General features: G+C 41.6%; 1 protein-coding gene across 3 annotated transcripts in view; it reads right to left on the reverse strand.

Moving 5' to 3' along the window:
- The window catches only part of XPO1 (exportin 1), a 79,191-nt gene that overhangs the window by 38,970 nt on the left and 13,412 nt on the right, over nt 1-26,809 (reverse strand). For 2 of the 3 annotated variants that reach the window (XM_073339391.2, XM_078852333.1), the window contains exons 2-8: nt 26,706-26,769; nt 24,018-24,090; nt 11,755-11,799; nt 11,430-11,611; nt 10,932-10,980; nt 10,727-10,846; nt 10,447-10,575 (exon numbers count right to left, since the gene is read on the reverse strand). In XM_073339391.2, the coding sequence (XP_073195492.1) occupies nt 10,447-10,575; nt 10,727-10,846; nt 10,932-10,980; nt 11,430-11,611; nt 11,755-11,769 (495 nt within the window). In that variant the 5' untranslated portion in view covers nt 11,770-11,799; nt 24,018-24,090; nt 26,706-26,769. Of the gene's footprint in view, nt 1-10,446; nt 10,576-10,726; nt 10,847-10,931; nt 10,981-11,429; nt 11,612-11,754; nt 11,800-11,878; nt 11,941-24,017; nt 24,091-26,705; nt 26,770-26,809 lie in introns of all 3 variants that reach the window. The other variant, XM_073339390.2, reaches the window with a different exon arrangement.

Genomic DNA, 26,809 nt, shown 5'->3' on the forward strand with positions numbered 1-26,809 from the left:
CCACACCGCAAAATCCTAGATCCATTACTGTCCCCATGTCAGTGGGAGAAAACCCACGAGATGGTTTGGGGCCGGAGAGGAACAAGCTGTTTAGTCCAAACAGCTTGCAAGCTCAGCCAGAGCAATTTTTATGCATAAACTTCAGGAAATTTCCTGTCAAAAAAGCATTAAGCTACAGTGAATGCTGTAAATTTGTGTTACCTGAAAGAAAAACCCTTGAACATTGTGATCTTCATAGAAAGTCACAGTCAGCACTAAAGGTCACCAACCAACTTAAGTTTGTCATGAATCACCTAAGTAATGCTGGGTCAGACCAATGGGCCATCAAGCCCAGCATCCTGTCTGTGACAGTGGCCAGTGCCAGAAGCTTCAGAGGGAATTAACAGAACCCTGTTGCCCAGTCCCAGCTTCTGGCAATCAGAGATTTAGGGACATCCAGAGGATGGGGTTGTGTCCCTGACCATCTTGGCTAATAGCCATTGAGGGACCTATCCTCCATGAACTTATTTAATTCTTTTTTGAACCTCATTGTGCTTTTGGCCTTCAAAACATACCCGGTTGACTGTATGCTGTGTGAAGTACTACTTTCGTATGTTTGTTTTAAGCCTGCTGCCAATTAATCTCATAACTATTGTGTTATGTGACAGGATAAATAACATTTCCCTATTCACTTTCTCCATACCATTTGTGATTTTATGGATCTCTATCATATCCCCTACTAGGGGTCTTTTTTTTTTTTTTCTTTAATAAGCTGATCAGTCCCAGTCTTTTTAACCTGTCCCTGTATGGAAGTTGTTCCATACCACTTATTTTTGTTGCCCTTCTTGGTACCTCTTCCAATTCTAAAATATCTTTTTTGAGATGTGGAAACCAGAAGTGCACACAGTATTCAAGGTGCGGCCATACCATGGATTTATATTTTGGCATTCTGATCCCTTTCCTAATGGTCTCTAACAAAGTTAGCTTTTTTGAATGCCACTACACATTGAGCAGATGTTTTCAGAGAATTATGCACGATGACTGATGTTTTTCTTGAATAGTAACAGCCACTTTAGCCCCTGTCATTTTGTCTATATAGTTGGGATTGTTTTTTCCAACGTGCATTAGTTTGCACTAATCAACACTGAATATCATCTGCTATTTTGCTGCCCGGACACCCAGCTCTGATAGATCCATTTCTCAGTCAGCTTTTGACTTAGCTACTTTGAGTAGTTTAGTGTCTCTGCAAACTTCGCCACCTCACTGTTCACCTTTTTTTCAAGATCATTTATGAGTATGTTGAACAGCACAGGTCCCAGTACAGATCCTTAGGGGACCCCACTATTTACCTCTCCACTGTGAAAACTGATTTTATACCTATCCATTGTTTCTTATCTTATAATCAGTTATTGATCCATGAAAGGACCTTCCCTCATATTCCATACTGCTTAATTTGCTTATGAGCCTTTGGTGAGAAACCCTGTCAGACCCTTCTGAAAGTCCAACTACACTGAATCAACTGGATCACCCTTGTCCACATGCTTGCTGATACCCTCAAAGATTTTTCATGGATTGGTGAGCCATGATTTCCCTTTACAAAAACCATGTTGATTCTTCCCCAACATATTGTGTTTATAGGTCAAATCATTCTGTTCTTTACTATAGTTTCAACCAATTTACCTGGTACTGAAGTTAGGTTTACTTGACTGTAATTGTCAGGATCACCCCTGGAACCGCCCCCCTCCCTTTTTTTTAAAAATCGGCATACATTAGCTATCCTCTAGTCATCTGGTGTAGAAGCGGATTTATGCGATAGGTTACAAATCACAGTTACGAGTTCTTTAATTTCATATTTGAGTTCCTTCAGAACTCTTGGGTGAATACCATCTGGTCCTGGTGACTTATTACACAGTTTAATTTATCAATTTGTTCCTAAACCATCTGACACCTCAATCTGGGGGCAGTTCCTCAGATTTGTCACAGAAAAAGAATGGCTAGGTTGTAGGCACCTCCCTCACATCCTCTGCAGTGAAAACAGATACGCGTATTCATTTAGTTTTTCTGCAATGACTGTGTCTTTCTTGAGTGATCCTTTAGCACCTTTATTGTACAGAGGCCCCACTGACTCCTTGTCAGGCTTCCTGCTCCTGATGTACTTAATTTTTTTGCTGTTCATTTCTGTGTCTTTTGCTAGATGTCCTTCAAATTCTCTTTTGGTCTGCCTAATTATACTTTTACACTTGACTTGCCAGAATTTATGCTCCTTTCTGTTTTACTCACTAGTACTGGACTTCCAATTTTTAAAGGATGTCTTCTTGTCTCTAATCACTTTTACTTGGTTGTTTAGCCATAATTTGACAATTTTGATTGATTGATCTTCTTAATCATTGTGATTAATTTTTTTAAAAATCACTTGATAACCCTACTTACATTTAATTACCAAGCAGTTCAGCTATGTTTACCTCTTGAACAGATAAAATGGTTACTAACTTTACATAACTGTTGTTCTTTGGAATGTGTTGCTCATGTCTATTCCATGTTAGAAGTGTGGGCGCCACGTGCACCATTGCAGGATATTTTCCCCTCAGTGGTATCTGTCGGGCTGGCTCTAGTACCCTCTGGAGCCATGCACTCATGCACTGGCATAAGGGTGCCATCTGCCACTCACCCTTTCAGTTCTCTATTGCTGGTCAGCTCCAACAGAGGGGTATCAGAGCAGGTCGTGGGCTTAGGAGGTGGGCCTGGAGTTCATGGACATGCTACTGCAACACTGTTTTTCCGAACCGGTCATCTCGAGCTTGTTGAGTGATGGCATAGTGGGATGCAAAGGTATGCATCGATGACCAAGTTTCTGCCCTACAGATGTCTTGGATTGGGACTTGTGCAAGGAATGCCACTGAAGAGGCTTGAGCTCTCGTGGAGTGAGCTGTTAGGATGGCTGGAGGCGTAACACTGGCCTGCTCGTCACAAGCCCAAATACATGCGGTTATCCAGACTGACATCCTCTGGGGCTGATACCGGAAGCCCTTTCATCCTTTCTACTACTGCTACAAAGAATTGCATGAATCTTCGAAAGGATGTAGTTCTCTCAATATAGAGGACAAGGGCATGTCTAACATCCAATGAGTGAATCCGCTGATCCTCAGACTTCTTGTGAGGCTTCGGGAAGAAGACTGGCAGGAAAAATAGCCTGGATAGTATGGAATTGTGAAACCACCTTTGGTAGGAAAGCCAGGTGGGGGCACAGTTGGACCTTGTCCCCAAAGAACACTCTGTATGGTGGTTCTGATGTAAGGACCCTGATTTCAGAGACCCTTCTGGCTGAGGTCACCTTCCAAGAGAGAAGTAGTAGAGGGCACAAAACTAGTGGCTCAAAAGGAGGGCCCATGAGCCTTGACAGAATCAGGTTTAAGTCCCAAGGAGGGATCAATTTGCAGACGTGAGGGTAAAGTCTCTCCAGTCCCTTGAGAAACCAGACAGTCATCTCACTGGAGAACACTGACCTGCCGTTCATTGGCAGGCAGAAGGCTGAGATTGCTGCTAAGTGCACCTTGATAGATGCCAGGGCCAGACTTTGCTGCTTCAAATGGATTACGTAGTCCAAGATAGACTGAAGGGAAGAATAAACCAGAGACCTCGTTGAGATGCCCACAATGAGAAGCGCTTCCATGTGTCTGTGACGTTAAGTGTGATACTTTCTTACTGAAAGGTGACACTGGTCCAAAAAGAGTTAATTAACTCACAGACTGACATGACCCATGGCTGAACTTTAAAGACTTGTTAGGAAGATATGTAAATAATAGAGCTTTGAATGCAAGCCTGCATTGTTAGGGATAGAAGAGTAGCTGTTTGCTCAGGTCTTGTGTTGTAAGCAAAGAAGTCGTGTCTATTACTATGGCTTTGATTCAAAGATCAAAAAAGGAGTATTAACATTTAGGAAGACACTTGAGTGAAACAGTATTATTGTCTATAGGTCTCTTTGAAGGTTGTGGTAACCTGTATCTGAACTGTATAATGGATAAATTACCCCCTCTGCTAATTGCCATGATGTTTGAGAGACGGAAAGTTAAGCCTATTGTTTTCTCAGGCCAAGAGGCTGCTGGAAATATATAAAAATCCTGGGACATGACCCTTCTTCATCTCAGATCTGCTTTGGGTTTCAAGAAGGGGAAACCTTAAGCCATAAGAATTGAGATCCCCAGTCACTGACTAGAGTCACCCTGAATAGAGACATTGAACTATAACCTATGGACTATTTCTAAAAGAATTTTTGGCAACGACACTCACCATCTCTGCTATGTATCTGGACCTCAAGAAATTGAACTCAAGTCTGTATGTATATCATTCTTCTTTTTAAATAAATTTTAGTTTAGTTAATAAAAACTGGCTATAAGCGTGTATTTGGGGTAAGATCTAAGTTATCATTTGACCTGGGTCTGGGGCTTGGTCCTTTGATATCAGAACCTTTTTTCTTTTACTGGGGTATTGGTTTTCATAACTGGTCATCCCCATAAGGAAAGCAGTGCTGGTGGCAATACTGGGAAACTGGAGCACCTAAAGGAATTTCTTGTGTGACTTATGGTTAGCCAACGGGGTAAAACCAAAGTACTCTCTGGCTGGCTGGTTTGGCATGCCCTAATAATAAAAGAACACCCAGTTTTGAGCTGTAACTGCCCTGCTCTAAGCAATTTGTCCTGAATTGATACTCCCAGTTGTGTCCTACCAAAGGCCGCATCGTTACAGTGTCCAGGCAGGTAGCCCCAGTGCAAAGCTTCCTACTACCTAGCAAGACCTGTTGAACTTGCTCTGAACAGGCCTGCTCCTCTGGGTTCAGCCATGTAACATCCATGCAGTTAGGTTAAGGAATGCAAGGTTCGGGTGGAGCATCCAGCCATGGTCTTGTGAGATCAGGTCTGGGTGGAGTGGATGCAAAAGAGGAGATGCTACTGATAGGTCCAGCAGCATGCCAAACCAGTGTTGACATGGCCACGCTGGAGCTATGAGAATAACTCTTGCTTTGTTACTCTTGATTCTCAGGAGGACTTTGTGAATCAGAGGGAACAGGGGAAAAGCATGGAGCAGAAGCCCTGTCCATGGGAGCAGAAACGCATCAGAGAGGAGGCCTAGACTGCGCCCAGGCAGCAAGCAAAACTGATGGTACTTCCTGTTCTGCTTGGTCCCCTGGGGAGACTCCCACCTCTGGAAGATGAGCCTGGCGATCTCTGGGTGAAGAGACTATTTGCGGTGAAAAGAGAAGGATCTGCCGAGGCGATCTGCCAGTGCATTCCAGGCTCCCGAAAGGTCTGATGCCTCTAGGCGGATGGAATGCTTCACACAGAAGTCCCATAAGCGGATGGCCTCCTGACACAGGGCAGAGGATCAAACTCCTCCCTGTTTGTTGATATAGAACATGGCCATGGTCTGTCAGAACTTGCACCACCTTGCCTAAGATCTGGGGGAGGAATACCTGACAGGCTAAACGTACAGCCCTGAGTTCCCTGCTGCTTATGTGCAGGGTGAGTTCTTCCTGGGACCACAGGCCCTGAGTCCTTAGGTTGGGAAGCCTTACTTCCACAACCTCGGTCTGACATGTCCAAAACTAGGGAACCAATGGCTATGGGGCTCGAGAGAGTACCCCCATCAACACTAATCTTGGATCTTTCCATCTGACCAGAGAGGTGAGGACCAGGGGTGGAACAGTGACCACAAAGTCCAGGTAGTGTCTGTTCAGGGAGTAAACTGATACCAGCCACATCTGTAGAGACTTGAGAAGCAGCCTTCCATGCTGAACCATGTAAGTGCATGGAATGCCATGTGCCCCAGCAGCTTGAGGCAAACTCAGGCTGTTGTAATTGGGTGGACTATGACTTTGGATATCAGATCCAACTGTCTGGAATCAGGCCTCTGGAAGAAAGGCTCTGGTCTGGGTTCAGTGAAGCCCTGCCCTAATAACCTCTATTCTCTGAACTGGAATAAAAGTTGACTTTTATTCATTTAAAAACAGGTCCAGTGTTCGGAAGGTGGCTTGGCCTATGCTGATGCTGTTCCATATATGAGCCACTGACCGACCCTTGATAAGCCAGTCAACAATGTATGGGTAGACCTGGATGCCTCACCACCTGAGGAAGGCCACTACTAGTGTCATATACTTTGTGAAATCCCGTGGGGCTGTAGACAGGCCAAAGGGGAGAACGATGAAGTGGTACTGGCATTGGTTCACAAGAAATCAAAGAAATCTTTTGTGGCCACAGAAAATAGAAATGAGAAAGTATGTGTCCTTTAAGTTGAGGATAGTGTACCAGCCCCTTGGATCTAGGGAGGGTATAATGAAGGAAAGGAAACCATGCAGAACCTCAATTTCTTGAGATGACTGTTGAGGTGATGTAGGTCGAAAACAGACTGGAGGCCCCCTTGGGATTAGGAAATATCAGGAGTAAAACCCCTTCCCTTTCAAGTCTTCAGCTATTTCCTCCACAGCCCCCAGTTCCAGAAGAGACTACATCTCACGGGCAAGGAGTTGCTCGAGAGAAGGGTCTCTGAAGAGGGATGGGGGTGGATGAAAACTGAGGGTATAGCCAATTGTCACTGTGTTCAGCACCCAGTGGTCCAATGTTATGCAGGACTATGCTGGAGCGAAGTGGGACAGATGGTCCAAAAATAATGGGGAGGCAGGATCTGAAGCAGGAACTGGTATAGTGCCCTCGGACACACCCTCAAAAGGCCTACTTAGGCCCACCGGAGCATCTATGAGACCCCACCTGGGAAGTTGAAGTGGACAGGAGAGGCGGACGCTGCTTGTAACCGCTCCCTTTCTTTTTACAGGGTTCCTGTCTCAGAGGTGGTGCCGAGAAACGAGGTGGTTGTTGGGGCCTGAAGAGCTTCCTGAAACAGATGGCGCGTAGAGGCCCAAGGACAGGAGGGTGGCCCTTGAGTCCTTCGGGCCATGAAGCCTCGTGTCCGATGCTCCAAGAACAGTAAGGAGCTTTCAAAAGGGAGGTCCTGGATAGACTGCTGGACCTCATAAGGAAGTCCCGAGTACTGGAGTCACGTGCAACGCTTCATGGCGACAGCTGAGGTCATTGTCCTGGCTCCTGTGTTGGCTGTGTCCAGAGCCACCTGGAGAGAGGTCACGTCACATTCTTACCCTCTTCCAAGAGGCCACTGAATTCCTGCCTTGAATCTAGAGGCAGAGAGAGTTTTAAAATTTGGCCAGGGAGTCCTACGGATTTTTGTCCTTCTTCCTTGGCACCTTACTGGTTAGAGATACACAGTTGAAGGCTACCTGTTGAATAAATCTCTCCCCCAAAACAGGCAGGGCGCAAAAAACCTGGACCTATCCCCTCTTGTTGGCTGCCGACACAACCAGATCCCCACAGTGGGGTGTGTGAGCAAGGATAGGTACTTGAACCCACATGCTGGCACATATTTCTTCTCTGACCTCTGAGGTGGGAGGGGGGCAGAGGGGGCGCAGAGAAGGAGTTTGCCAGAGAGCCTTGACTGGACCCAGTAAAGCCTCGTTAATGAGTAAAACCACTTTGGAGGGAGCTGCCACAGCCAGAATGTCAATAAGGCTGTGGGATGTTTCCTTAAGCTTCTCAATTTCCATCCCCATGTTAGCTGCTATCCACTTCAAAAGGTCTTGATGGACCTTGAAGTCATCCTGCAGGAGCAAGCTACTGGGCCCTGAGATGACCTTGTTTGAGGGGGGAGAAGGCGGCAGCGGCAGCTTCCTCAATAACATCCATGGGAGCCACATCCTGTTAGTATCGGGGTTGCGATAAGTGAGAAGGGGTGGTAGCCCACCTCTTCAAGACCACAGAGTGCCATCGACGGGAGGGAGAATCCAGTACTGGGGGAAAACCCCAAGGGTTCCAGTTTGGCCACTGACCCGTTGGCCAGGTGCTGGTGGGGGGAATCTGCTGGGTACCAGTGGTGGTTCTTAGGTTTCCCCTTTGGACTTTGATGAAGGGTCCTCCCTTGGTGACTACAGTGGAGTGGTATACCTCTCTGCCTCCATACAGTGCAGAGAGTCCCGGGACCGGTGGCAGACCGTAAGTTGTGACGACAGGATCAGGGTTGATTTGCCCTTAGAGGGTGCCGGGGGCCCGGTGCCCAGAAGGAGCTCAACGCTCCCTGCTCCCAGTCATCAAAGCCAGCAACTGTCCCATCGGAGTCGGGGGGGTGGGCGGGGGAGGGAGAAGAAGACGGACACAACAGGGGACCGGGAGTGATAGTAAATCCGACTGCTGCAAAGGCTTCTGGCGCTGCGGTGGTTTCTGGGTCTCAGCGGAGGGTCCCGCACCAGACTCAGTGCTCTGGGCGGAGTTGACGGTGCCACCAAGGGACTGAGGGTGGAGTGGCAGTCCAGCACGAGTTGCACTGCGCAGTCTTCCCCATTCTTGTCCTTTTTCTGCACCGGTGAGTGCCCCTCTGTCGGTGCACTGTTTTTTGTCCTTCTTCCTTGGCACCAGAGATGATGAACAAAGCACTCCTCTGGCACCATACCAAAGCCAAAATGCTCACTGCAGAATGGTAGCAACTTGGCTCTGAGGCTGGTCTGAGTGGCTTCCATTAGGATAGCCTTCAGTCTTTTTTCTCTGTCATTTTTGGTGCAGGGTCTAAAGTCCTGACAAATCTGGCACTGGTCCCTTACATGAGTTCTCCTAAGCACTTCAAGCAGATGCAGTGCGGGTCGCTTACGGGCATACGTTTGCTAAAGGAGGCACAAGGTTTGAAGCTCGGGGATTGGGGCATACCCAGCCTCTGAGACGAAGGGAGTCCCTCGACGATAAGCACTAACACTAACTACAAAATCTGTGTACACAAAAAACTATGTTTAAACAACAAACTAAAAATTAGAATCCAGAAGCCGTTGGGAAGAAGCCTTGCCGAAGTAAGCAGGGTCGTTCCAGCAACAGTAAGAAGGAACTGAGTGAATGTGTGGCTGGCAGCACCCCTTACACTGGTACATGAGCATACGCGGCTCCAGAGGGTACTAGAGCCAGCCCAACAGATACCATTGAGGGAAAAATCTCCAGCAATAAGGCACACAGTGTGCACCCTCCCCACCCCCCATATGGAATGGACATGAGCAAACACTTGAACAAGAACCTATGCTCCACTTAGGACTAAATCAAGAAGAGTCTCTCCTCTTGTAGGTTCCAGGACAAGCTGCTCCAAGAAGCAATCATTAACCATGTCTAGAAATTTTACCTCTGCATCCCATCCTGGAGTGACATACACCCAGTCAGTCAATATGGGTATAGTTGAAATCCCCCACTATTATTGGCTTTTGTTTTTATAGCCTCTAATCTCCCTGAGCATCTCACTATTACCATCATCATCCTGGCAGGTGGTCAGTAATATATTCCTACTGCTATACTATCATCAAACACCAAATCTTTTTTTTCTAATATACAGACCAACCACAAAACTAAAACCCAGAAGACAATTCTGTACTGAAACAATGCACATCAATATACCAGTAACTGAAAACTTAAAAGTAATCTAAATTCACTTATTGATAGACTGACTGAACCAGGGTGCAGCATGTTCTTACAGAGAGGCCATCCTTTAAGGTCAATCAGCTGGAAAAAAAGTCACACTGCTTTTATATAATTTAAATAAACACAAACACTTCCAAGGGTATCATACAGGATAATCTCCAGGGCGATTCCTGGTTTCAGCTGAAGAAATGCATCCTTCTGAATGACTTAGTGAATGAAGTGAGCTGTAGCTCACGTAAGCTTATGCTCAAATAAATCTGTTAGTCTCTAAAGCGCCACAAGTCCTCCTTTTCTTTTTGCGGATACAGACTAACATGGCTGCTACTCTGAAACCTTAGTTTAGACATGTAACTACCATACCTGAGGCTACAAATTTAATGGACAGGTAAAATATTATGTAACGTACACACTCAAGATACACTGATTTAGTGAATTTACTACACAACAGCCTGCAGCGTTTTCTGAAGTCCTTATGAACGCTTCCATCAAACGCATTAACTTTTTTTTTTTTTTTTAAGAACACAAGCTAGATGAACTTGCAAGGTCAAGTCAATGAGGGCAGGACAAAAACAATGGCGGTTTAGATAATCTCAACTATGCATTTTCATGTTTTCTGATGTTTTTGTTTTGTTTGTCTTAACCTGATCTTCAACTCTTGAATATAATAGTAGCCTGAAAAGACACTCTTCAAGTAACCAATAGATACTTACAATCTTAACTTCAGTTTAAGAACTATTTTGCTTGTGAACCTTTAAGATTTATTCAAAAGTTGTTAGTTACATCTTTAAAAATAAACTTACAGTATAACATTCTGCTGCAAAAAGATAGCTAGCTTTCTATAATGAATGTGTATTGGCAAATATAAGCTAAGCTTCCTCTATTAAATTGATTTTGCTAAATAAAAGGCAGTCAAAATTTAAATCAGGAAAGTTTATTTTGTATTAAGTTCAAAAAAAGTTACCTGTTTCAACTGCATCATGGTCAGCGTAAAGAGGGTTACAAACTGTTCCTCGTACTGGCTTACACTGACACCTGCAATCTCTGTGAGGCACTTCAAAGAGACGTTTCGAAACATGGGAACATTTAAAAACTATAAGAAAGATTTCAGAAAGAAGATTATAGATAGTACAAAAAAGAAAATTACATATGAAGCATTTTATTTCAGCTAACCAAAGCTTCCATCTTATTTGCTAGTAGACATCAATAAAAGAAAACAAAAACCAAACCAAACCCCCGATTACCTTGTATATTAATGTGCTGATTAACTTGGTCTCAAAAATGTATCCCAGTGGAATCCAGTTAAGGAATCGTAGCAAAGTTTCCAAAGTTGCATGAACAAGAGGAGCGTTTTGGGAATTTTCCTGTAATGGAACAATACATAAACTAGTTTACCCTCTTCCTACGAAATCCCACTCTATTTTAAAAAGTTATTGAAATTAAACTTACCATCACAAACTGACACAGTTGAAATATCTGAGAGAATTCGTTGCACATACTAAAAAAATTAAAATAGTAAGATGTTAAACATTCAGCATCGCCACATTTAGTGAACTACACTACACATTTCAATAATGGTGCTTTTGCAGTAAGAGAGAAAAGTTTCTGTGAAAATTATACAAATAACTCTCCACATGCAAATTTTGGTTTGCAATCACAGGCACAGAACACGAAACACCATACCTGCTCACAATTAAGAGGGCAGAACTACAATACCTATGAATGTACAAGCTGATAAAGCAGAAGTGTACACAGCTGCTAAATGAGTCTGGTAAGGTTTAACAGTGTCACTAAGAAAAAGGGAATCATCAAAATAGTCAAATCTCAAATTTAAAAAGCTACTATGGTAGCTAGCCAAAAACCTTCGATGAGAGCGATTCTCGAGCAGCAACTGCAAATGTGATGTACATTAGGAGTATGTGAAATATTACAGAATATTTTACTTGCCTGTCTTTCAAATGCTTGGCTTTCACTTGAGTTATCTGCCCACTAGAGAAGTCAAAAACTTCTTCACTTAACAGTTTAAGGATCACCATATTGTTCTGGCAAAGACTCTCACTTGTCCGGCTTGCCCCTACGATATCACTTATGAATGTTGGCCAGTGTTTGGGCCATTCCTGTTTCAGTATCTGAAAGTCATAGAACATCCATGTGGTTGGTACAGCTTTCTTTCTAAACATTCCATATGCAAAACCAGTTCTTCTTGTTAGATTTGTTAAGTGTGTAATTTTCTTAATGCAAGATTAAAAATGCACTAGGAGCTAGCGTTTACCTGAACAAGAATCATATTCAGTTTTCCAATATACACTTTTTCTTTCTAGAGTAGAGAAAAAGAGAGTTAAGTTATCAGTAATGCTTCCCTCCCATTCCACTTCCCCTAAAGAGAATTCACTTACTTCTACACATGTTGGATCAGATGAGGTCTTGATAATTAAGCCGACAACATACTTTTTTATTCCTACGAAGAGAGTTAAAAATTAAATTTTCAACCTGATCTGTTACTATGGATAAATCACCTACACATGGAAAACCTGACTCCAGAAGCATTAAACAGTTTCTCAGCAGCGTGCACATGTACAACCTCAAGCTAGTTTTAATTACACATGCACATCAACTGGAGGATACAACCCAAAAACATCTCCAAAGAAGATCAAAGAACCAAAAACATCTCCAAAGAATATCAGTTAGTGTCTTCCAATCATACGCATATTTTAGTTGCATGAACTGCATCAGATGGAATTCTTGCTGTTAAAACAAAGGAAGCTGCAGAATGACTAAGGATTAAAATGTTAAATTTTCATATTTTAAATTTAAATAGACTGCGTGCTCTAATCCAAATGAATCTATGTGCTTTACTGCCCATAGAAGTTCTGCCAGGTTTCTCAGGCTTCACAAATACGGAGGCTGCTGCAAAATCTGAAAGAAAAGACACCCCCCGGTACCACCTGTGGAAAGCCTATTAGGCTACTTTTCCCCAGGAACTGAGTCTCACGCTAACCAGTCAAAAATGTCAAATATAGCCAATGGAAGAAAAGTTCTGTGTAGCTCGAAAGCTTGCCTCTTTCACCAGCAGAAATTGGTCCAATAAAGGATATTTCCTCACCCACCCTGTGTATCTAATATTCTCGGACCAACACAGCTACAATATTGTGAACTTAAGCAATTGGCAGCTAAGGCAATGCTGCAAGAGAATTCACCGAGTACAGTGTATTCCCATCCCCTATCACTTTTAGGGGTTGTCTACACACTGGAAATCTTAACAACAAAAACAAAACAAAAACACACATGCGTTTAGCTAGATTGGTGTTAAAATGGTGGGAAATATATAATGCAGACATGACCTACAGCCAGACCTGTTTTAACCAACACTTTAAACATTTTTCAGTTGGTTTAACAAAAATGGCGGTAAAAACAGGCCCAGCCTTCTCTACATTATGTTTCTGACCATTTTTAATATCATTTCAACTCATCTAGTGGGAATGTTTTTGTAAATTTCCCTCTGTACAGGCACGGACACAGAGATATTATTGTGTTTAATCTTACCCATTTTAAATCATTTGGAAAAATGTAACACATTTTAAAAAGTTTCAGTCATATTTTTTACAACATCAGATGCCATGTGTGAGTCTATCAAAATTATGCTTCCCTACAGTCTCATTAACTTTTTCCATCATCATCATGACACGAGTCACTAACACATCAGTTCACGTCCACAGATTGGGCCTGGACTGATATATATTTGTAATAGTTTTACAAGGTTGCCACAGATTGAACTCACTTTGCTTTTTTGATTTTAAAGCAAATATAGTACTTATTCATTAACAGTCCCACTTCTATTTGACTTTGACACAGCAATTAGAGAATCTGTCACATACTAGACAACTGAAAAGAAACTTTCCTAGAAATATTTTTTTCTGTTGAATAATAGTTTAAATACACTATTTTCAGAAACAAGATATTATAGCCACTTAACGCCATGTACCATTTGGATCCATTGCCTGCTGTGAAGTGATCTGAGCAGTGGTTCCCAAACTGAGAGTCATAAGGAGTTGAAAATCTATGCAAAAGCTGATGGGCCAAACCTGAGCAGGCCCATGTGGTGCTGGAAGTCATGTACATGTCATGCACAGTGTGTACCACTTTGTTAACCAGGCTCAGGGTGAGGCACAAATACTCCTTGTGGTTGTATTGGTGAGATCCTCTGGTAGTGGGAACCTGTGCAAGGGCCAATGTGTCTGTCCAGTGCCTGAACACACAGGTGCTGCGCGACCACTGCCAGGAATGGAAAGCTAGGCAAAGACCACCAGCAGTGTGGTGTAGTGGGGATGATGTGTGGGCACTCGGCACCTTCTACCCCAGCAGCCACTGATACCTGGGGCTGCACAAGTGCATCCAGAGCTGGGACAAACTTAGCAGCTGCCCACAGCAGGAATAAATATCCTCCATCCACTTCGGTGCTCCCTGCACATGGTATTGGTGCCTCTCCACAAACCTGGCTGATCCAAGCAATTATCTCCTCACCTCCACCAGACCTTCCTTCCATCCCACCTCCAGTCAGCCCCCTTCATACCCATCTCCTCTCCTCCCACCCAACAAGTCTCTTCCTGTGCTCTCCTAGACACACACAACTCCTCTTTCAGCCAACCCCATCCAAGTATCTCTCTCTCGGGACACAAGGAAGCACTCCCCCTCTTCCAGCCCAAGGGTTGCGTTAACAGAGCTAAGCCCAAAAGGGGACATGGCATGAAAAAGTTTATGAGCCACTAGATTAGAGGCTCTCAACCTTTCCAGACTACCATACCCCTTTCAGGAGTGACTTGTCTTGTGCACCCCCAAGTTTCACCTCATTTAAAAACTACTTGCTTACAAAATCAGATATAAAAATACAAAAGCATCACCACACTCTATTACTGAAAAACTGCTTACTTCCTCATTTTCTCTGAATGAAACTTTAGTTTGTCCTGACTTTGCTACTGCTTTTCATGTAACCTGTTGTAAAAACTAGGCAAATATCTAAATGAGCTGATGTACCCCCAGGAGTACATGCACCCTGGTTGAGAACCACTGCTGTAGACAACAATGGACTAGGAACTAAAAGCTCTTTGCATATAAATGGTCACATGACCAACATAAATGACTGTTTATAGATTTCACCTAGTTACTGAGAAGTAACATATTCTTTACCCCAGGGGTGGGAACCTTTTTTCTGTCACAGGCCATTGACCCACAGGAAAAAAAAACGAAACAAACACACACAATCACAGGCCCACTCACCCATTCAGGAGGGCATGGAGGCTTGGGGCTTCTCCCCACAGCGAGGTGAGCTGGCACTCGCAGATCCAGCCCGGGGGGGTCAGGGGGCAAATGAAATTAACCAATGGGATAGATTCGGCCCGTGGGCCATAGGTTCCCCACCACTGCCTTAACCCATTAAGGAGCCTAAACTACCTAGTTCCCATTGCTTTTTGGGGGCTGAGATTATGCATTTCTACTATAACTATATATTACTTACAGGGAGTATTATGCAATACTACTCCAGATTCTTTTAACAGACCAAGTCAAAGATCATATTTCTAAATAGGAGTAAAAAATATTTTAACTTTAACCCTTTGATAAAGTTTACAATAATGTTTCATTTTTGAGAGCAACTCAACAGAACTGTTGTCACAGGATAAGTTTAAACAAGCTTAAACAGTGAGTCAAGCACATGAATAACTTGTTTCATAAACTGCATTCTCCATGACTTCTTCTGTTTAATATCTATTAACAAAGCTTCTTAACACTCTGGAAGCACACTGAAAGCTTCATAGAAGTTTATTTTGCGGTCTTCCCCCATATTGTAGAAAAGAATGGAGTGTTCATAAACCACAAATGAACAAGAGCAGAATGTCTCTTTCTCAACCAAGACACCAGTTAGAGCCATCTTAGAAGATTACAGGACTGACTGTAACGATACACCTACATAGCAATTAGGTCAGCCGCAGGTGTTTGAGTCAGTCAACTCTGGCTCAGGGGGACTGTAAAGTTGCTATGCAAGACATTCAAGCTCGAGCTGGAGCCCAAGATCTGAGACCCTCCAAGAGGGGAGGATTCCAGAACCCAAGTTCCAGCCTGAGCCCAAACACCCACACAGAATTTTTAGCCTTGCAGCCAGAGTTAGCAGACGCAGGACAGCTACAAGTCTTTTATTCCAGTGTAGACATATCCTAAAGATCTTTCAGAAGGCACTCCGCTGTGGAGGAGCAAGTCTGTACTGGGAAGTTGGAAGCCATGCTGGAAGGAAAGGGTTTCAGGGGAGACCCTGGCTAAACAATGGGTTGAATGAACAGCTGGACAACAGTGGCGGATACAATACCTAAGTTTAATAAATACTGTAATAAACTTAACTAAACTGAGAAATGGGAAATGCCTCCCACACTTTGGCATGTTTGCTGCTTTTTTAAAAAAACACACACACACATTTTAGGTTGTAATCCCTTGTCTGTATCTGAACAGACCCACGTTCAACAGGGCCTCAGTCCTGACTAAACTATAACATCTGTTCCTATCCTCTATTACATGACAATGTGCACCCTTAACTGGATTATACAAGTGCATGCAGATCCTCAGATAGGAGGAAGGTACTACATAAGTGACAAGTATGTCACAAAACTATCATGTGAACGTAAAACCTTTATGCATAATACTGAATTTTAAAACAGATATATAGCAGTGAAATCCCATCTATCTAAAAGCAAGTTTAATATTTTTATAGTCAAAGTACTGTTAAAAATAAACTAACCATCTGTGAGACAGACAAATAAATACCCCCACTTTATACAGAAAGGGAAACAAAAGCAAAACTAAAGTGAATGGCCAAAAAAATTAATCATAATTAGGACTAGAATTCAAGACTTCTGGACTCCCAATCCCATACTCATACCTCCAAGATCACAGATCGAGATCCATGACTCTTGTGATAATTGGTCAAGGTACATGAACAAGTTTTGAAATACTGTCGTCTTACTCTTTAGAAAGCTATAATACTTTCCCCACTATCTTAAATTACTTTTTACACCTTAGAGTTGAGATTGGTTTGCAAATGAAAAAAGGTTGAAAACCACTAGACTAGATAATCACAATGATCTTTCTGGCTTTGGAAATTATGAATAATAAAAAAGAGTGGCATTTAGTACATCTTATTTTCTTGTTCTCATAAAAAAGTAGGGAAAAAACAGATCTTTTTTTCCCTTCCTGTCTATGTCCTCTCCCTGAAAATCTTATGCAGACACTTATTCCCCCAACTAAAGTATATCAGTATGTGCCCTCTCCTCATCAATGAAGTAAGCCAACTAGGGCTGTCAAACAATTAAAAAAATTGATCGCGATTAACTGCACTGTTAAACAATAGAATACCATTTATTTAAATATTTTTGGATGTTTTCTACATTTTCAAATATATTGATTTCAATGACAACACAGAACAAAGTGTACAGTGCTCACTTTATGTTTAGATTACAAGTGTTTGCACTGTAAAAAAATAGTATTTTTCAATTCACCTAATACAAGTACTGTAGTGCAATCTCTTTATTATGAAAGTTGCTTACAAACGTAGAATTATGTACAAAAAAACTGCTTTCAAAAATAAAACAATGTAAAATTTTAGAGCCTGCAAGTCCACTCAGTCCTACTTCTTGTTCAGCCAATCATTCAGACAAGCAAGTTTGTTTACATTTGCAGGAGAGAATACTTCTTGTTTACAGTGTCACCTGAAAGTGAGAAAAGGTGTTCTCATAGCACTGTTGCAGCCAGTGTCACAAGGTATGTGCCAGATGCGCTAAAGATTCATATGTCCCTTTGTGCTTCAACCACCATTCCAGGGGACATGCATCCATTGTGATGAGTTCTGCTCAATAACAATCCAAAGCAGACTGACGCATGATCATTATCTGAGTTAGATGCCACCAGCAAAAGTTTGATTTTGGGTTCTGTAGTTTCTGCATCAGAGTGTTGCTCTTTTAAAACTTCTGAAAGCATGCTCCACACCTCATCCCTCTCAGATTTTGGAAGGCTTGGGTCTAGTGCTATAGCTATCTTTAGAAACCTCACATTGGTACCTTCTTTGCATTTTGTGAAATCTGCAGAGAAAGTGTTCTTAAAATGAACATGTGCTGGTTCATCGTCCAAGACAGCTATAACATGAAATATATGGCAGAATGTGGGTAAAACAGAGCAGGGGACATTAAACTCCTTGGGGGACAATTGTGTCACAAATTTAATTGACACCTTTTTTTAACAAGTGTCATCAGCATGGAAGCATGTCCTCTGGAATGATGGCCAAAGCATGAAAGGGCATACGAATGTTTAGCATATCTGGCACAAATACTTTGCAATGTTGGCTACAAAAATGCCATGCAAATGCCTGTTCTCACTTTCTGGTAACACTTGTAAGTAAGAAGAGGGCAGCATTAGCTCCTGAAAATGTAAACAAACTTATTTGTCTTAGCAATTGGCTGAACAAGAAGTCGGACTGAGTGGACTTATAGGCTCCTAAGTTTTGTAGTGTTTTGTTTTAGAGTGCAGTTATGTAGCAAAACCAAAAACAAAACCTACATTTGTAAGTTGCACTTTCACAACAAAGAGATTGCACTACAGTGCTTGTATGAGGTGAACTGAAAAATACTCTCTCTTTTGTTTATCATTCACAGTTCAAATATTTGTAATAAAAATACACACTGATTATAAATTACAAAACAGAATACAATATGAAAACAGAAAAATATCCAAAATATTTAATAAATTTCTATTAGTATTCTGTTTAGCAGTGCAATTAAAACTGTGATTAATTGGAGTTAATCGCAATTAAATAGACAGCCCTAATGCCAACCTAATTCCATAACCCACTAGAGCTGTAAAATGGAGGGGGGAGGGGAGGAGAAGAGTCCCTCATCACACCCCAGGAATAAGCTGCTTCTACAGTTCCCTGCCTTTGCTAGTTCTAAACTAAGCCCCTTGCTCTGAGCCAATGCGTTATACTGTCACTGAACATGTTCACTGTTAAATGATGCTAGAGAAAAATGCTCACATTTCATAACAGACTGATTAAACAAGTGTCCACACTAACTCAGTGAAAGATAAGCTACCTTCAACACAAAAGTAGAATTTCATTTCACATTACGAAGTCAATTATCTCTCTATTATTGGACCATAAGCACAAAAAACCAAGGCATCTTTCTGGGCAAGCTTTCCATATTTTGTAGCAGAAAACCAACCTAGTTCTCAAGTTCCCATTATCATGGGACACTCCCTATGTGTGTGCTCTCATTAGTTTAATGTAATAGTGGACTACAAAATTCCTAATACTAATCAGCCCAATACAAAAACCACTTATAAAAATTTTTAAAATTTAAATAAGCATCAAAAGACTGCATAAGCAATCACTAGTGAACATGTAGTATTCTTTCCTTGATTTTATTAATTCAAGTGCTTACATTCAAGACTGTGTGCCATTTTACTGCTCATATACTCAAAAGACACTAGAGGGGATTGACTGTCCCAAGTTCAATGTATGGACGGAACCAACACATCCTTCTTCCCACTCTACCCCTCAGAGGCCTTAATATATTTTCTTCCAGAGCTTGCAAAGTCACTGTGTACACTGGGAATTGACAAAAGCAATGCACTCTCACAGGGGCTGAGCACCCTAACAGCAAGTCTAGCTCATCCCTATTGTGACCCGTATCTTGACACCTCAATATGGCAGAGACCAAGTTGCCAACAGTACACTGGTGCAGACACTTGGTCTTTATACTATTTTTTTTAAATCTGAACATCTTCCCAAGAGTTCTGTATTCCAAGAATCCAGGTTTGTCCAGACAGCTTTAATTTGACAGGCATTTAAAAACATTAAATTTGTAAAGTAGTTTAGACCACTGACTTTATCTTTGTTCCTGATCTGGAATCAAATCATGAAGGATACAGTTAAAATCTGCACAAAAATGACCAACACATTGATCAATTTTAAAAACTAAACTACAATACTTGAGAAAACCAAACGCAGCTGTGCCCAACTTCAAACGCAACAGTCCCAGAACATCTCAAAATGCCAATCTCCAGTAGGGCTGTACAGTGTTGAGAAATTCAAGGCAAAATGAGAGTAGAAATCCAAGTCCAAAGGACACGTCTTCAGAAGATAGCTTCCTGTATTTGGAATTTTGGACTGAAGGCAAAAAAATAATCCCAATGAATGGAAATTCCACTGGTCCAAGACCTACTACTACTTAAGCCCACATCAGTAACAACAAATGTGGCCATTCTGAGGAACCAATAATAATTTTTAAACAGTTTAATTAGTTTTTCTCTCACAAATAAGACTAGAAACAAATGCTGTACCCCGAAGGAAAAATTAAGAGGTTCAGCTTTCCAATGGTACATGGCATTGGTTTATCTCCCCACAGACTTATCTCCCCAAATCTTTAAGTCAGGTCATTCCAATAACATTGTTTTCTTCCATTCACACTTCAATCCAGACCTGATTTTAACAGCCATGATACTGAGAAGTGCTGTAGCTACCAGTAGAAACCAATGTTTTTTCCATCTGAAAATAGCGGGCAACCCCAGCTTTCACGATTATAAGTCATTATGTCTTTAACTACGTTTCAGTAAAAATTACTGCGAAAATCCAGCCAGAAGACGGTAAGCGTTGTGAAAATAAGATTGTAATTAAAATTACCTGATTCATAGAATCATAGAATATAAGGGTTGGAAGGGACCTCAGGAGGTCATCTAGCCCAACCCCCTACTCAAAGCAGGACCAATCCTCAACTAAATCATCCCAGCCAGGGCTTTGTCAAGCCTGACCGTAGAAACTTCTAAGGAAGGAGATTCCACCACCTCCCAAGGTAACGCATTCCAGTGTTTCACCACCCTCCTAGTGAAAAAGTTTTTCCTAATATCCAACCTAAACCTCCCCCTCTGCATCTTGAGACCATTACTCCTTGTTCTGTCATCTGCTACCACTGAGAACAGTCTAGAGCCATCCTCTTTGGAACCCCCCTTTCAGGTACTTGAAAGCAGCTATCAAATCCCCCCTCCTCATTCTTCTCTTCCGCAGACTAAACAATCCCAGTTCCCTCAGCCTCTCCTCATAAGTCATGTGTTCCAGCCCCCTAATCATTTTTGTTGCCCTCCGCTGGACTCTTTTCAATTTTTCCACATCCTTCTTGTAGTGTGCGGCCCAAAACTGGACACAGTACTCCAGATGAGGCCTCACCAATGTCGAATAGAGGGGAACGATCACGTCCCTCGATCTGCTGGCAATGCCCCTACTTATACATCCCAAAATGCCATTGGCCTTCTTGGCAACAACGGCCCACTGTTGACTCATATCCAGCTTCTCGTTCCGAAGTATTGGGTGTCATATTGCTTATTTTGTTACTGAAGGGCAAACTCCTAAAAAGTCAGTCTTAAATCTGGCCCTGTATTTTACTTCTACCCACTAGAGAGAGTCTTGCCCTTCAACTGGATGACTGGGTCAAACTGAGCAGGCCTCAGTATGTTCAGCTTGCTGGGCAATTAGATAGCCAGATGAAGGTTGGAAAAGTGCAGTTCCCTGCTATCAGGTCCCAGCCATTAGTTTAGAAGGCAAAATAGATGAAAAAACGGCAGAGCTGAAATACCCATTCAGCAGGCTCTACCCCTCCTCTATCTGACGCTGCTAAAGCCAAAAAGATGGAGCCACAGAGCCATACCACAACTCCGCATATCCGGCCCCTCTCCCGTTCCCGGAACAGTTCCCAGGATGTAGGGCAGAAAACAGAGGAAAAAACAGAAGTAGATTGTTTAGTTTTAGAACTAGGGTTGTATTTTAGTTTTTTTAGCCACTAGTCCAACTATGATCATTATTATAGCAGTAGCTGAAAGTAAAATACAATCCCAGCCCTAATATTGGACTGATAGTCCCAATCTGCCACAAGACAAATGAAATTAAAGAGTACAGTGTAGACGAGTGTGATTTTCAATAGAGTGATTATCATCTACTGTTACAAGTAACATCTAAGACAGTTTGGTCTAAACGGCAATCTACACGCTCTCTCCCCCCATACCTCTCACACAACTGGTTTTATCTGGCCTGTGAACTCATTAATCCAATGCATGTTTAAGTAATTTACTCATGAAAATGTGTTGTATTTGGTCAACCAGTTCACTCCTGCACCAGATATCCCGAGCTTTTACCACATCTTGTGATGTTGGGACTGTTGCCACCTACTGTTTTACCCCTGCCTCTCTCCACTAGGGGCCACAAGCGGTGCTGAGTTAGTAACTACTCTATCCTCAGCATCAATTGCTGACCCCCCAGCTTTCCCTCACCTTCCAGCTCCAATTGTAAGGAAGTCTGAATAAGCATCAAATATCTCAATCAAGCTGCCAACTGTTTTGCAAGTGAACACAGAGTGGGTGAAGGAGAGCAACTATGGTAAGCACTGTATAGAGAAGTGGGGCAAGAGGAGAGGAACAGAGAGCTTATTTTACTTGGGGACCCTATCTGATATTGTGGGCATCTTAGTTTTTATCCAACAATCTTTCCCACAACAATCCTATTCAAAATTTCAACTGCCTTATTCTCTGCCTTCTGTGTTTGTCTTCTTGAATCAAATAAGCATGTTTACAGCCAATTTCTTCCCCCCAATTTAAAATAAATCTACATAGTAAATTATGCCCGGCCAATGGTTCCATCCTCTACCATCTGAACATCTATTAAACGTGTTCATCTGACTAAACTTCATATATAGCCTGTACCAATTCTCTATTCTCAGTGACCCATTTTGCTTGTCTTACACACAGCAAGAAGTTTTGTTGTTTTTTGTTTTTTTGTTTTTTTTTTAGAAAAAAGCAAACAAAATTAAACAAGCATAGTACCCAAACCTACTGTTAAAATTTACTAGATTTCAAGTTGAAGATGTCCCTTTAGAGCCCTGAAAATTTCTCTAAAGTTTTACAGAGATTAGTGTTTTTATCTTGGCTTTGACGCCACTTCCTGAGAGATTGTGTGACTTCCCTCTACTGATGTCACAAACAAACTCCACTTCCACATCTATTGTTGGAGCGAGAATCTTAAAAATGGACAAAAATATCACATGGGATGGGAAACAATGATTTTTTTCATTAGTCTTCATCAGATAGTACTCTTCATCAAGAATAGGTCCTCTTTAAAACCTGGAAACTGCAGTGCTTAGCAGAAGAGAAGCAGCAGCACAAGTTCATGTGGCATCACAAAACTTCACTGTGAAAAATCACAGCAGAAATTATACTTTTAAGTCTCCTGGAACTTCACAAATGTTTTACAAAAACCACTACCAGTAACAAAAGAGTATAAGAAGTTTAGAACGATTACAACCATTGTCAAGAGTTTTTTTACATAGCTAACACTACCAGGAAATTAGTTTAAGGTCCAAATTTCCTGACTTGCCTGAGCTAGAAACATCTTGATGGACCAACTATTCCTTCTCACTGGCAAAGGACAACATCTGATCAGTTATAATAACCACTGCAATTTTTAAAGTCATAGAATATCAGGGTTGGAAGGGACCTCAGGAGGCATCTCGTCCAACTCCCTGCTCAAAGCAGGACCAATCCCCAATTTTTGCCCCAGAACCCTAAATGGCCCCCTCAAGGATTGAACTCACAACCCTGGGTTTAGCAGGCCAATGCTCAAACCACTGAGCTATCCCTCCCCCCCAACTTGTGCTGTAGACCAGTGGTTTTCAATCTGAAGTCCAGAGCTCCCTGGAGGGCTATGAGCTGGTTTTAGGGGGTCCGTCAAGCAGGCCAGCATCAGACTCATTGGGGTCCAGGTCAGAAAGCCAAAGCCCCACTGTATGGGGCTGAAGCCAGAGGCCCTGAGTGCCACCATCTGGGGCTGAAGCCTGAGCAGCTTAGCTTCACGGGGCTCCCTGTGGCCTAGGGCCCCAAGCAATTGCCCTGTTTGCTACCCACTGATGCCGACCCTGGCTTTTACATGCAGAAAATCAGTTGTTGTGACACAGGTGGATGGTGGAGGTTTTATAGCATGCTGGGAGGGGATCTCAGAAAGAAAGAGGTTGAGAACCCCTGCTGTAGACTAGTGAGAGAAAGGAGAATAGATCCAAGAATCAAGACTGAGTCATGAGTTCAAAATTTCTTTAAGAGCAAAAAAGCAATGTTATTTTGAATAAAATTGCCAAAACAACTTACACATCTCTTTTTTTAAACTACCTAAGGAGCTCTATAATGGTCAGCAGACACATCTATGGCCTGATTATCAGAGTGCTAAGCACTCTCTACAACATCATTACAATTCATGGAAGCTGCAGGTGCTCAGCATCTCTGCTAATCAGCCCTGTAACGAATAGAAAACTTTTCCTGCTAGGCTCACAAATGTTACAGAATGGATCCCTCATCTACTAAATCCAAAAGACAAACTAACTATATTTGAAATTGAAAGTTATTTAGATGTCAACAAACATAGTTAACTATCAAATTCAAAATCATCATACAAAATGTAGTGTATTTTCCTACCTTCACACTGGTTCCTTGGAAGAATTTTCCATCTTGTTTTTATCACATTTTCCAAAATTTGAAGTCCATAATACTGAAAATTGGAGAAGAGCATTATGTGAGTATGTTATTGTAGGACTAACAATAACTTTTAGGATTCTCATTCAAGCAAACATTCACACTTAACATCTAAGACTTCAAAAATATTAAACTAACAAATTTAGTTAAAAATAAAGTCTATTCACCCATTTACTGAGTTGTTCATGCATTTTTCTTGTTTTTATTGTTTGCTACTCTAAATAAGTCCTGCTGTTTGATCATGCTCACACCAGGAGGAGAAATAAAAAAAGCCATTTGGCAGCCAAAGGGGCTATCTGTAGAAGAGAAAGTAGCAGCCAGATATGAATTCATAACATAAATGACTGCTCATATGTTCAAGTATTAAAACCACCAGGCTCCTAAAAAATTTAGCAGCTTGGATGGATGGTTTCCTCTACTATCCCTCTGAGATGAAAAATCTTGGCTTAGCATTATATGTATTGTCACTGGCACTTTCTAAAGAAAGTGGTTCCCAAACTTTACTGGTGTGTTACTTAAGGAACAGCAAGACAACCCACAGGTTTACTTAATTTCAATCCCCACCCCTACGGAAGCTATTTCTACAATTTAAAGATGATCTTTTTTGCTCAGTCAAAAGTAATTAAAATTTTAACATGCACTCTGAAATCCTTTTACCTTTCAGGTATTGCTTCCTGAGCTCTGACCCAAAAATTTGGAAAGAGTTTATTGGGGCAGGGGGGAGGCCACTTCATTCAATCCATTTTGTCCTTACTGCCTACTCACCATAAGTAGTAAAGAGAATTCTGGCATGACCAGCAACTTAATAGGTCATGCACTTTAAAAGTGAACAGACAGAAAGGAAAAAAAGGAAAAGGAATTTTTTGTTTCTTTAGTCAGTGGTTGCTTAGGGAGGAAGACAGTACCAATGCCTGAAAGGTAAACTTATTCATGTCTTTCTAGTAGTATGACTAGAGTTTGGCTGAGAATAAGAGTTCATCTTTAAAATGGTTAGTTGTTATACAAAGTAGAATTCATTAGCATTTCAACCACAGGGATCATGTAAACTGCACACTTTAACAGCACAATATAGACTGTCCCAAACTACATTGTACCCAAAAACATTAACGTTTTTGCTGTTCTCATCTTGACAGTGTTTACTTCTATATGCCTTCCTGCTCGCTACCCATTTTTGCCTGTTTCACTCAATAATTCCACATTGCAGAATATTCCTTAGACTTCAAAAACATTGTACATAGTTATTCTGCAATTACAGAAAACAAATGCCAATTTTTTTTCATAATCAGTAGTAAATGTTTATCTTCTGGATTTTGTTTTTAAATTTGTACAACTAACACTAGCTGAAGTGAAGCCAAGGAAACATTTGTATAGGAGAATGATTCACAAGCATACAATTTCTTTAAAACAGCATGCTCTACTTTATAGAAAGCAACCTCAGCAACTAAAATAGTTTTATAGGTATAGCCTCTGTTTCTGTTACAGGTAAACAGAAGCTAACAAAAACAAAAAAAGTATAAAAGCTGGTGATAAAAGTCAACCTAAACTCAATGGTTGAACACTGATATCAGGCAGTATTAACATTCCCAAAGCAGCTCTGAACCACTTTAAAGTTCCCAAATTGTATGGCTGCAGTCACATTAATAATACACTTAAAGCTAATGGCTAACCAAAACTGTATCTTTACTTCCTTAACAACTCCCGAGAGCTGTATTTTCAACAAATCAAATCAATTTGCTTTGAAAGGGGGATGGAAACTTTTTGTTAGAGCCCCCACCCCTGCCCACACACACACAAAAAGTGACCCGAGACTTCCAGACAAACTTAATTCATAACTTTTTAATGATACAGGCAAATGTCTAACCATTATCCTGTTTTTCATTTATTTCCTTTTCTAGATTCCTTGTCTTTTACCCTTTCTGTCCACTAATTTTTTACGCATTTACTTCTCCCAGTTTACGTATAAGAAAGAAGCAAAGCGAACCTTGCCAGCTTCAACTTTGCTGTACCACTTGCACATGAACTGAAACAGAGAAGGCAAATGCCTCAACATCATTACTGTGTCCAATCCACCCTCCTGGCATACCATGCTAGAAGACTATGTAAGCCACCTTGTGGAATAGATGCTGATGGCTCCCAGTCCCTATCCTGGACGATATAGTCTTTTTAAGCCTTGTTTTATTTTATAGTCAGTCATTTCTGGCACTGTGTTTCAAGTACCTGCCCTGCTCCAATAGGTGGAATTCTTTTCAGCCCAGAATTGCAAATACTGTCTAATTCTAAACATCTTGGATTTTATTCCAGTAATGTATAGATGTCTATAAAAAGTACAAGCACATTTATGTAGCACTCAAAATTCAGGTAATGTTTTTCTAGTAGTTATTTAGTCTCTGGTTTTATCTTATGCTAAATATCAGAAGCATTGCACAAATCGACTGCTGAGTTATGAAGGTGAGGGACAGAACAGCAAAGACTAAATGAAAAAATGCATGAAATGATCCCTATGGCAGAAATTTCTATGGTACCCTTATTAATTACTTATTCTATGCATTGAATCCCCTTTCCCTCCCACCTCCCAAGAAACAAAAACAATTGATGAACAGAATTCAGTTAAAGGGAATCAAAAGGGTAGACCTTGTGGAGGCCTGCCGTCAAAGCCTAGCTGTGTCAGTTGCACAGGAAGACACCCCTTTTCTTCCTATTACAAGCAATCAACATAATGGAACATTATGATTAAT

The sequence above is a fragment of the Lepidochelys kempii genome, chromosome 3 (genome assembly GCF_965140285.1).
Source record: "Lepidochelys kempii isolate rLepKem1 chromosome 3, rLepKem1.hap1, whole genome shotgun sequence".
NCBI classification, from domain to species: domain Eukaryota; kingdom Metazoa; phylum Chordata; order Testudines; family Cheloniidae; genus Lepidochelys; species Lepidochelys kempii.